Source organism: Sinocyclocheilus rhinocerous, unplaced genomic scaffold (genome assembly GCF_001515625.1).
Source record: "Sinocyclocheilus rhinocerous isolate Xijiao unplaced genomic scaffold, SAMN03320098_v1.1 scaffold1164, whole genome shotgun sequence".
In the NCBI taxonomy this organism is placed as follows: domain Eukaryota; kingdom Metazoa; phylum Chordata; class Actinopteri; order Cypriniformes; family Cyprinidae; genus Sinocyclocheilus; species Sinocyclocheilus rhinocerous.
Genome location: NW_015643253.1, coordinates 1692030 through 1704365, shown reverse-complemented (window position 1 = coordinate 1704365; position 12336 = coordinate 1692030). Strand labels below are relative to the sequence as shown.

General features: G+C 37.5%; 1 protein-coding gene across 12 annotated transcripts in view; it reads right to left on the bottom strand.

The window, feature by feature from the left end:
* Positions 1-12336, bottom strand: part of nrcama (neuronal cell adhesion molecule a) — a 52337-nt gene that overhangs the window by 9214 nt on the left and 30787 nt on the right. For 5 of the 12 annotated variants that reach the window (XM_016574717.1, XM_016574724.1, XM_016574725.1 and 2 more), the window contains exons 4-24: positions 11880-11897; positions 11356-11461; positions 9435-9628; positions 9196-9318; positions 8715-8885; positions 8063-8122; positions 7066-7177; positions 6735-6919; positions 6328-6459; positions 5688-5831; positions 5486-5597; positions 5207-5370; positions 4927-5074; positions 3866-3990; positions 3649-3678; positions 2911-3012; positions 2583-2780; positions 2421-2491; positions 1864-2089; positions 338-453; positions 13-217 (exon numbers count right to left, since the gene is read on the bottom strand). In XM_016574717.1, coding sequence (XP_016430203.1) covers positions 13-217; positions 338-453; positions 1864-2089; positions 2421-2491; positions 2583-2780; positions 2911-3012; positions 3649-3678; positions 3866-3990; positions 4927-5074; positions 5207-5370; positions 5486-5597; positions 5688-5831; positions 6328-6459; positions 6735-6919; positions 7066-7177; positions 8063-8122; positions 8715-8885; positions 9196-9318; positions 9435-9628; positions 11356-11461; positions 11880-11897 — 2742 coding nt within the window. Of the gene's footprint in view, positions 1-12; positions 218-337; positions 454-1863; positions 2090-2420; positions 2492-2582; positions 2781-2910; positions 3013-3648; positions 3679-3865; positions 3991-4926; positions 5075-5206; positions 5371-5485; positions 5598-5687; positions 5832-6327; positions 6460-6734; positions 6920-7065; positions 7178-8062; positions 8123-8714; positions 8886-9195; positions 9319-9434; positions 9629-10894; positions 10963-11355; positions 11462-11879; positions 11898-12336 lie in introns of all 12 variants that reach the window. The other 7 variants (XM_016574719.1, XM_016574720.1, XM_016574722.1 and 4 more) reach the window with 7 other exon arrangements.

Genomic DNA, 12336 nt, shown 5'->3' with positions numbered 1-12336 from the left:
TACACACTATACCTCCCTCTGGTGTTTCAAATATCTGATTGGAGCTGGTGGGTCCGTCTCCTTTCCCGTTGAAGGCTCTGATGTTGAGGGTGTACTGGCTGTAGGGATGAAGGCCAAACAGAAGACCCTCCGTCTCATTCCCGTGAAAGATGAGCTCCTGTGGTTTCTCGGGCTCAGGGTCTTGCTTGTGTAGGCTTCTCATCTTCCAGTAACTCACCTAGAAAATGGCCAATATCTTAGACTGCTTGCAGCTCAAATGTCAACATCTTTAGGTAGATCTCCGTAATTGGTGAATAATATTAGAGATGTAAATGTATTTTCACTGTTAAGTAAGTACCTTATATCCATTCAGTCGTCCTTGTACTGTTGAAAGAGGAACAGCGTCCCAGCTCACTTCAGCCACTGTCCCATTCTGAACAGAAACTTTTACGTTCTCTGGGGCCACAGTTGGTACTAAGATGACATAAAAAAGACATACAAAACATAATTTATTATTATTTGTAATGGAACTATATTCTTTATTTCTTGGAATCTGTCCACCATATCGGATGAACATTTTCAGTGACTGTGTCAGCACAAACTCATCTGCCAAAACGACGTCACTTTTTGTTCATTTAAGAGCACGACAATCTTCGCAGGAACACAATTTTTGAAGTCCTCTAGCAAGATTAATTCCTGCAAGTCTTCCAGGGTAGTAACCTTGCTAGACAGACACCACTTTTCAAAAAGAACTCTCTTCTCTCTCACAAATTCAACATAAGTTTGGTTGACTGTTTTTGAATGACTGCGGAATTTCTGTCTATAGGCCTCAGGGACAAGTTCATACACTCGCAAAACTGCAGATTTAACAATTTCATAGTGAAGAGAGCGTTCTATAGGAAGTGCCGAGCAAACTTCCTGAGCTTTCCCTGAAAGGCTACACTGGAGTACCAGCGGCACGTTCAAATGCAACGAAGTAGGAGTCAACTTCTGTCTCTCTAAATAGAGGCACAAGTCTTATATACTTACAGACATTGAAACTATCGCTAGAGGGTGTATAAGCAAAATCCTCTGTGGCTGTACTGTCAGCAGTCGTTAAGGGTGACGAGACCAATGTGGGCCTAGTACGCAGTGGTGGAACTGGCTTTTTAACCAACCGCTCTGCTTCCATATCCATTTTATGTAATTGGATATCTCGACCAGCCTGTTTCTCTACTATTCAAAGCCTAATCATTTCTGCCTCCCATTCCTGTTTTTTAATCAAAAGTTTCATTTCCTTAAATTTTAAGGCAATCCTAGGATCATGAGGCACAACAGAGTCAGAGTTGAGATTCTCATCTTTGGCTGCAGTTTCCAATGCCGCTTCAGACTGAACCTAAACGCTGTCCTCAGACTCTTTAGGCAAAATTTCTTAAACAGTTCGTCCTTAAGCAGTTGTTTTGGAACGTCTTTTGGAACATCAGTATCGAAAAATTATCAAAGAGCTATCAAAATCAGATCTTTTTTCTTACTACGATTAAAAGCTTCAATTGTAGGGCAAAGAGTAAACGCAGTAAAATCAAACTCCATTATCCTTACTGCCTGCAACACTATCTTCCCCTCCCACAGTCGAAAACAGTCAAACAATTTGAGAGAAAAGAGTACTTACCACCAGCCAATTAAAAGACGAACCGACGAGCCCCCACTTGTTAATATAATATAATATAATATAATATAATATAATATAATATAATATAATATAATATAATATAATATAATATAATATAATATAATATAATATAATATAATATAATATAATATAATATAATATAATATAATAAAAATACACTGCAAGTAATGTAGAATAATATAAATAAGTTTGAGTGCTTTCTGCAGCTTACTCACAGTCCTCTCCTGAATATCCCAGCACTACCTCTGGTCTGGGACCGGGGCCGTAGTCATTGACCGCCTGCACGGTGACTTCATAGGGCGTAAAAGTGGGCGTTCCTGTCACCACATATAGCGAGACATTGGCCAGAGTGAGTGACGTCCATTGCTGATCCACATCTTCCTGTCTCCAGCTCACCTTGTACTGTAGGCCTGGACCGTTCGACTCCAGCCCAGTCAGCTCCTGGTCACCAGACATTAAAATGGAAACCATATAAACTAGGAATTCAGCTAAATTAGTAGGTATACTCTTAAAAATAAAGGTTTGTTATTGGCATCTATGGTTCTTTGAAGAACCTTTAACGTCCATCGAACCTTTCCAATGCACAAATGGTTTTTATAGTAAAAAAAAAATTCTTCTTCACCCTAAAAAACAGATCTGATTAAGAACTGATCACTGAAAGGTTCTCTAAGGACCCCAAAAATGGTTCTTCAATGGCATTGCTGTGAAACCCCCCTTTTGGAACCTTTATTTTTAGGAGTGTACTCTACTGAATAAAATCAAAGTGTTTTACCCTCCAAGTTATTGTCATACTGTCAGGTGACGTTCCAATGACTTCAACTTCTGATGGACTCACTTCAGGCTCTGTGAGAATCACAATCAGACTCTGATTCATAAAAATACAAGGGCGTTTAAATATTTTTAAGAATTCTACTTTCTTGCTAGGGTAACTCACGTGCAGGGTTGGTCCTGTACTGTCTGGATGGAGCGCTGGGTTCACTCAGACCCACTTCATTGAGTGCCAGGACCCTGAAGGAGTAATACACATACGGGGAAAGCTCCAGGTGTGCTGTGGTGCTGGTTCCTGAGACTTCGGTCATATTGACCCATACTCCAGGCTCGTGGAGCGAATCTTCATACTGGATCAGGAACACTGAGGTAACCAGGTATAAATGGATCAGAAGAGCAGACCTAAATGTTTCTGTTGACCTATTATGTGGATGACCAATTGATCTACCACAAGGTAACAAACAAAGATGAGTTTTTAATACGTTTTAACTCACATTGAATAGGACTATTGTTTTCATCACCAGGGGTCCATGTAAGCTGAACACTGTGCTCTCGTTGGTCTGTCAGCTCCAGGTCTGTCGGTGGATCCGGTTGCTCTGGAAAACCAGATACTGTATTATTAGACACAAAACTCAATCCAGCTGAATTACAATAGACATAAAACATGCAACACAAGGCAAAAAAAAGACCACCAAAAAAAAAAAAATGTCACAGACTAAAATGTGACATTCTGTTAAAGGCACGATTTTAAAGTGTCTAAAAGGTACAGCCAAACCGATTTCGTGAGAAAATGTTTCATGAGATTGAATTAGTATGATTTGAGTTGTACAAAAACACAAAATTTGCAGGAAAAAGTAAGCATGAAGGTCAACCCCTAAACCAGCCTCAGTGTGGTGTGAGCAGATCGTATGAAAACATAAACATGAGATTGTACGAATTCACTACTAACTCATCAGAATGTAAAATTGGAATGAGAGACTGTTGGTAAAGCTGAAACCACACAGGTCTTTATTTCTAAATGAGGTCAGGAAGAGTTTAGTGAGCTGCCTCATTTGCAAAAACTAAAAACCTAAATTGCCTTTAACAGTTTATGTATTAATGGAAAACATCCACAAAGCACATTCATAAGCACATATTAGGAAGGTGATGAGGGATAAACAAAAAAAAGCAAAAATACAAATGCATCAAATGGTTTTGGGACCTGTTTGGGAACTGAAAGAAGTGCATTTTACCCATTATTACAGGTGGTGTTGGTGTGGCCTCTGACAAGGAAAGCAGGTTTGCGGAAGTCAAAAGTTAATTATACAAAAAAGTACAATTTCAACTCTACAACAGCACCCATCTAATCTGTATTGACAAAAATCTAGGATGCCATAATGTATATTGTACAGTTTCTGAAAAAACTGAAGCAGGTGAGAGTGTTGAGAGTGATGTATAAACTGAGCGTACCGACTACTGTGAGCATGGCGCTGGCTGAATCTTGGTCAAGGGTGGTGTTTCTGATGCAGGTGTAGTTGCCCTCATCGTCCTCTCCCACGTCATGTATAGTCAGACTATCAGAGCCCACCTCAAATCTACACACACAAACACACACCTGCTAGTCAAAAACAAGTAGCTACAGGCCACCTTTCAGTGCAAATAAACATCATTATTTTTACTTTTCTCAAACTTCAAAAGTTAAATTTTAGATCAAATGCGCTTTTTTTGTGAATATATTTTTTAAAAATTATTATTATTGTTTTAATTTTCCAATTTTTTCTCTTGTATATACTTTACCGTTCAAATTTTAGGGTTGGTAAGTTTTTTCAACATTTTTTAAGATTACTCTCTTATGCTCACCAAGGCTGCATTTATTTGAAAATACTGTAAAACAATAATATCGTTTAAAACAATAATATTTAATATAAAATAACAATTTTCTATTCTAAACATTTTAATTAAAATGCAATTTATTCCTGTGATGGAAAAGCCATTATTCCAGTCTTCAGTGTCATGTGATCCTTCAGAAATCATTCTAATATGCTGATTTTAGTATTATTATTATTATTAACATTGAAAACAGTTGTAATGTTACATTCTTTCTATATAATATTTTTTTATGGAAACTGGTACATTTGTTTTCAAGATTCTTTGATAAAACATTTAAAGGAACAGCATTTATTTGAAATATAAATATTTTGTAACAACTTAAAATAAATTCCCTTGTTGAATAAAAAAAAAAGTAATTTCTTTCTTTTTTTAAAAAAAGGGGGGGAAAAATCTTACTGACCCCAAACCACTTACAGTAGTGTATTTTTTTTCTAATAGGAAAAATGCCTATAAATAGAAAAATACCAAACTGTTGCATCTGCAAAAATGCAAACGACTTCATTATTTCTAAAATAAACAAAATAAAACATTAAATATTAATCTCCCTCACTCGTATCTTGCGCAGAGCCTCAGGTGCTAACCCCTGTTTCAGATGGTGCTTATATTTGAACAACAATTGCAGCACTGATTGCAGGTCATACCGAGAGTCGTCGGGAAGCTCCATATTGTCTTTGAGCCATATCATGGAGGGAAAGAGTGTGGGGTCGTGTTTGACCTTGCACTCAAACACAGCCATGCTGTTTCTCTGGACCACTTTATACCCAAGCTGTCTGAGGATCCGTGTAGGCTCTGCAGAAAGAAAACAACATAAATCTAGCTCTTTTCTCTTATATTTCTCATCATAATACTAATACTACTGTTCATTCTTTTAGCATATTACAAATACACCAATTTCAGCTAAACAAATTTGTTTTCACTCACCTTTCACTTCCAGGTAAATGTGATTTTCTTTGTTGCCAAGACTGTTTGAGGCAATGCAGGTGTATTTGCCACTGTTTACTGGCCGAGCCACATTGATCTCTAAGGTATTGTTCTTATGAATGATGTACAAGTCGCCATCCACTATGCTCTGACCGTCTTTAAACCTGCAGATCACAGAAACATAATCACCATGCAACATAAACTCCCAGTAAACACTTTGATGGATATTAGCGGCAAACTTAAAAAGAATTAAACAATTTTTTTTTTTTTGAATCTCACCATGTGATTTTTGGAAGTGGTGAGCCAAACGAAGCACAGTCTAACAAAGCCCTACTGTTAGTGATGACTGAGTACACGTGATTTGGAGGGGTCAGCACCCTTGGAGGTTCAGCTGAAATGTAATATATTTAATTTGCCATACAGAACAACTGAAAAATAGAATAGAATAGAATATACTGTATATGCTTATACAGTAACATACCCAGGATGCTGACAAAGGCATTGCCCAGCAGGTAACCGTACTCATTGGAGGCGTTGCACTGGTAAACAGCGCTTGAGCCGGTCTGAACATCACTGAGGATGATATTGCCATTTTCGATTTTCCGACTGGGGTCCTTATGTGAGTCTATCAAGAAATAACATCATAATCATACTCATAATTTAACTATAATCAAGCCATTCTTCTGAACAAGTAACTAGCTATGCTACAAGCTACTAACAAAAATTAGCAAACTACATTATTAATTTTAAATATATCAGATGATATCATTTATAATTTAATAAGAACAATATTTCCCACTGGCACAAAAACAATGAAATGAATTAGGGAAAGTATAAAACTTAAACAGCAATAATACAACAAAAAAAAAACTAGACAAATAAATAAAAACACTTAGTTTATACAGGTGAAAAGCAACATTTAACGAAATATTATGCTATAAAGACAAACATTCAGTGAATGATTTTATAGAATCAGTTTATTTACAGGTACTATGCAAACAAACTGATTAAGTACAATAAATCAGAACATCCTGAATATCAATATAAAAATACTTGTTAAAAAAATAGTAGCTAGATACTGGAAAAAGCGACATTATTTTGAAAAAGTCGGCTTTACATACTTTCAATGGGAATTCCATTGACAGACCATGTGACCGTGGGTTTAGGGTTGCCATCCGCCCGGCAGGTGAGCATTCCAGATTCTTTCGGGGCCAGGATGAGGTTCTGAGGGGCACTGATCCAAAAGGGAGCCGCTGTGGAAATGGAAAGAAAGAGTTTAAAAATCAAACTGACAAAATTTGAATTTAGAATGTTATCTTCCTGTGCAACAGATTAGAATTATTCCATCGTGCATTTTAAGATATCTGGCAAACCAGTGGGTAATTTCTGAATAACAGGAAACACAAAGGGTCTTTCAGATCAGCTCAAGTCCATGAAACGGTTCAGGATGGCATCCCGGGGTTAGTGAATGATGAGACTAAACAAGATTTTTGAGATGTGACAGATGAAAAGACGTCCTGTGACAGACCTCTGACCACTACAGTGATGATGTGATGGTTGCTCCCCAGGCGATTCTTGGCTAAACAGCGGTAATCTCCCCCATCTGCTTCTGTCACCTCTGTTATCTTCAGAGTTTTCTGGAAACTGTGAAATGAAAAACGGCCGCTTGGCAGGTCACCGTTCACCTTGCTCCAGGAGATATCTGGCGTTGGACTGAAAAACACAATAAAGTCAAACATATTTGAACTGTTTATGCAAATCCTTTCCCAATCAGAATAAAAAATGGACATGGCTACAGATTTAGCATTAGCCATTCTTTGACCCAAGAGAGAGCCATTTTTCCACTTCCTCCTACTTACAGGCCATCAGCGATGCATTCCAGCTGCAGCGCGTCTCCTTTCAGGACCATGCTGGTACTGTGCATTCCTGGTGGCTGCATGAAAGTGGGCGCTCTCTCCCCAGAAGGACTGTCTAGAACATAGATAGGCCACAATCAGGCAGACAAATCTTGTAACCTGCCAGCTATTGCCCAGGACTTAGGAGAAGGGAAAAGATCCTGTTTTGGTGGTAAAACCACACATGAACAAGGTAGATAAAACTAGAGGTGTACAAACAGCATATTACTGGTCAAATTTGACACTATAAATGGAAAATGACAATGTCGGAAAATGTATTTATTTTGAAACTTAGAAAAGTCTTCTGACTTGCTAAAAATGCCCTGATGTCTTTTATCAAGTGAAGCTCATACTGAATGACAATAATTTTATCCTTTCATTGCTTCTTTTAGATGGCCTTTAAAAGAGAATGGAAAGATCCAAATGAAAAATATAATAGCAATGAACAATGTTTTAGTGAGATATTTTACAGTACCTTATACTGTATAGTGTTGCATACAGAATGTACTATCAACACTAATACATGCAGTTTAAAACAGGGAAAGTTTAGTGACCAGTAGAAGATGTGTAGACACTGCTGAAATGTTAATTAGACAATTAAAAACAAATAAAAAGGACTGATTACCATTCATATACAGTAATCTTGGAAATTGTGTTGCCATACACAATGCCAATGATAGTCAACTCCTGTAGTGTTGGCTTCAGTCTTTTTGATAAATCTGACTAAATCAGTTTTCATTAAAAAGATGTGATGAAATGAATGTTAATACCAAGTGCAATACAGCGTAAGACCTTCATAAAGATCAAGTTGTTTGGAGTCAGGGTTGGGATTCTACAAGTGGGTTATATTTCTGGTTATACGTGATATATTAGGTAATGAGCTATTCCTGGTTAGGCAGAAACACAAGTGATGGGAGGGATGAAAGTTGGGTTCACTTGGAGAAGTTCTGCTAGCACTCACCACCCCAAAAATCTGAGCCATTCAAAAAAGCTGCCAACACAGTGTCATTCATAGCTTCAACTGGAATACAACAGAAAATAATCAGCATGCAATGCTTTGACATTTACGGGTCTGAACACAGCAGGAAAAACTGAAGAGGCATTCAAAAATAAAAGGGAAAATGTAACACTGTAAAAACATAATTATTTTTACAAATTATTGTATTTTTATTTTAAAAAATAGAAAAAAAGAATACATTAAATACATGAAATTTATGTAAATTCTGCAATAAGGAATTTTTCTACCATTGGAAAAATTATTTTTTTATTTGAAATACCACTTTTTCTCTAGTCACTGCTTTGTAATGTCTTACTAAGCAATTATCTCACTGTGGGGCTTTTCTTGGGGCAAATATGGATATATGCAATTATTGGTGTATTAATTCAATGAATTAATCGGCGGCATATTGTAGAATTAATTCAATTAAACTTTCATCATAGTTTGACAGCCCTAATAATAACAGAATAAAATGTGATTCTGTACATATTGTGCAAGCTTAATTCAACATAAAAAAGCAGAGTTTCTTCTATTTAAAAAAAACTGATTTACACAGACGATTGTATGGAACAGAAATTGGTGACTCTGTTTGTAGCAGCAGACTAAAAACACTTACTGTCCAGCACATTGACAGTGATGGGCTGTTTCTGTTGGATAGTCTGAGTGTGTGGGAAGCGGGCGTAGCAGATGTAGTCGTTTCTGTTGTCATCCATGAGCACGTTGGAGAAATACAGGTCTCCGTTTAAAGCCTGGGATACACGGCTGTTTTGGGGAAGTCTCTGGAAATCTGACACAAAACAGTGTATGTGCTTTTTATTTGATTTTTGGCCTTTAATCGAGTAGTATGAGAGCAGATGGAAGCATATAAGTTCATTGTGAACACTATTTGCCAATAAAAGAAGGACCATAAAACAACAATGAGCTAAACCTGCAAAACAGAGCAGTGATTTTACATACTTGGGTTGCCATGTAAAGTATATGAAAACGTAACCAAATGAGACATTCAGTGACTGCTTACACTAGAATGTGCAAGCAAGACTGATGTGTGTGGCGTGTTATTGTCACAAATCTATGTGAATATGTGTGATATATCTTACTGTTATCCATCCAGAAGATGATTGGAGGAGGCAGGCCAGCTGGGGGTCTGCACTGCAGTACAAGAGACATACCCCTCTGCACTGTGATTGGTTCAATTTTCTCTTTTGACCACAAGGGGGACCCTATGAAACAGAATTGGGCTCTCAATTAAAAAAAAAAATCTGACAGGAGGCAACTGCAAAAATATGAACAAAACATTCCTGTGGCAATGTATTCTGTTTAGATGTGTCTGTCTTACTTGACTGACGGATGACAATGTTATTGGACAAGGCAGAGCCGTGCTCGTTGCGGGCGATGCACTGGTAAACACCCTCGTACGCCTCTGCCTTCTCTCCACTAATGTCAATGACCAGAGTGCCTGAGTTGGGCTTCAGGATAACTTTGGAATCTTTTTCCACATCGAAATGAATGCCATTACGTGTCCATGAAAAGCTAGATAGAAAGGAGTGAAAATAGAAAATCAATTATGACAACATACACGCAGAGTGACATTACTATTGATTTTTTTTTTCCTTAATTTTTTGAAAATCTACCCACCCTTATAAGTCAGATCTTTTTTTTACGTGAAATATGAAAATAGTTATTTGGTAGAATGTTCAAGCTGCTCTTTTCCATACAAGAAACTGGTGATTTACACTGACAAACTCCAAATAAAGCATCACAAAAGTGGTCCATATGACTTGTGTGCTATATTTCAGTCATCTGAAGCCTCACAATAGCGTTGTGTGAGAAAGAGTCCAAAATGAATACCGTTATATCTTAAATGAGTTAAATTTCAGTCTGTTCTTCACATAATGCTATTATTGCATGACTTCAAAAGACTAGCATTACTGTGCACAAGTCACTTTATTCTAATTTTGTGATGCTTTAATGACCCAAAAATGAAAATTTGCAGAAATGTACTGACTCTCAGGGCATCCAAGATGTAGATGAGTCTTTTTCTTCAGATTTGGAGAAATTTAGCAATACTCAAAGCATTACAGAAATTTTGCATTGCAGCTTATAAAAACATCACAATAATCCATAAGCAATCCACTCCAGTCATTCAATTAACGTCTTGTGAAGTGAAAAGCCGCGTGTTTTAAAGAAATAAATACATCATTAAGGCTTTTTACCTTTAAACCTTTCCTTCTGGTCAAAATACAACCCCATAATCCATAATAATGCTTCCTCTGGTGAAAAAGTCCATCCCCAGTTGTCCTCTCACATCAAAATCCACCAACATATTTGTTTAGAACTGTTTTGGACTGTTTTCACTTCACTTCACTTAATCTGTGCATATTTCTCCCTGGATTCAGATGAGACGACTTTTTCACTGGAGAAAGCAATATTATGGATAGAGAACTCGTATTTTAAGGCTTGCATTTAAAAACTTGGACTCGTTTATTACAAACATGCAGATTTCACATCACAGGATGTTAATTGAGGGACTGGAGTCATCAGCTGTTTGAAGTCTCATTCTGACGGCACCCATTCACTGCAGAGGATCCATTGCTGAGCAAGTGATATAATGCTAAACTTCTCCAAATCTGTTTCAATGAAGAAACAAACTCACCTACATCATGGATAGACAGAGGGTGAGTATATTTTTTTTGCACATTTTCAGGAAGAGTTTGGTAGGTGTTAAGCATCAAGCATCCGTCCACAGCAGCAGAATCTGCAGTAGCAGTAACCATGGTGATTCAAAGCGACACTCACCTGGGATGAGGCTTTCCTTTCGCCTCGCAGTGGATAATGATGTTCTCCCGAGGGTCGATGATGTAATCCTTGGGGGACTTGGAGAAAGCAATATTATGGATAGAGAACTCGTATTTTAAGGCTTGCATTTAAAAACTTGGACTCGTTTATTACAAACATGCAGATTTCACATCACAGGATGTTAATTGAGGGACTGGAGTCATCAGCTGTTTGAAGTCTCATTCTGACGGCACCCATTCACTGCAGAGGATCCATTGCTGAGCAAGTGATATAATGCTAAACTTCTCCAAATCTGTTTCAATGAAGAAACAAACTCACCTACATCATGGATAGACAGAGGGTGAGTATATTTTTTTTGCACATTTTCAGGAAGAGTTTGGTAGGTGTTAAGCATCAAGCATCCGTCCACAGCAGCAGAATCTGCAGTAGCAGTAACCATGGTGATTCAAAGCGACACTCACCTGGGATGAGGCTTTCCTTTCGCCTCGCAGTGGATAATGATGTTCTCCCGAGGGTCGATGATGTAATCCTTGGGGGACTGATGAGTTATTGTGGGAGGCTGAGGCACTGAAGCACAGAAACCAGCGTGAAGACAAGCATCTCTATTTCCCACACACATACACACACACCTTGGCACAAACCAGCACAGATGCACCACCTTTGCAGAAACTGATTCTGCAAGAAATTGTCTAAAAATATAAAAGTGCCCAGCTTTAGTTTATCAATGTAACCAAACCCATAGAGACAAACAACCAAAGAGCATGCAGCATGCACACAAACTGTCATGGAAGTTCTTGTTTTCATGGCAGATCTTAGCTATAATTTACATATAGCTTTATAGTTGGGTGATTTAATGTTTATTAAAGGATTAAATATGTTAATATTCATATCAAACTCATAAACACTTCAAACAGAAAAAAGCAAAAGACATACGTTAAAGGAGCTAATTCACAACAAATTTCACAGCAAAAGTGCCCAGACTTACATCCCTCCAGAACTTTAGCTTTTTTTTGTCCAAATGAATCAGGAAATACATGAGCAGAGAGTAAAAGAGTTCAAATTAGTGTAAGAAAAGAAGAGAGAAGAGAAGATCAAACAAAATCACGTTCCCTCAGTAAAACTTCCGGAGGTGTGTTGGGCATTCATTACCCATCATGCAACTCTCATGCCATTTCATTCTTCTAATGTAGTTTTGATGATACTGATTGTTTGTCAATGATTCATTGGCTTTACCACCCTGACAAAGGTGCTTCATGCATTATAGGTTTTAAATATAAGATTTAAAAAATAATGAATGTTCTGGACTCTACAATAAGATGGAATTTTGGTACCACTTTATCCTAAAAAGGAGCTTCATTCTTTACCTATGTGTTTAAACATGAGCAAACTTGCCTTCCGGTGGTCTTAAGAGCTTTTCTTTTCTTTTTTATTCCTTTTTTTCT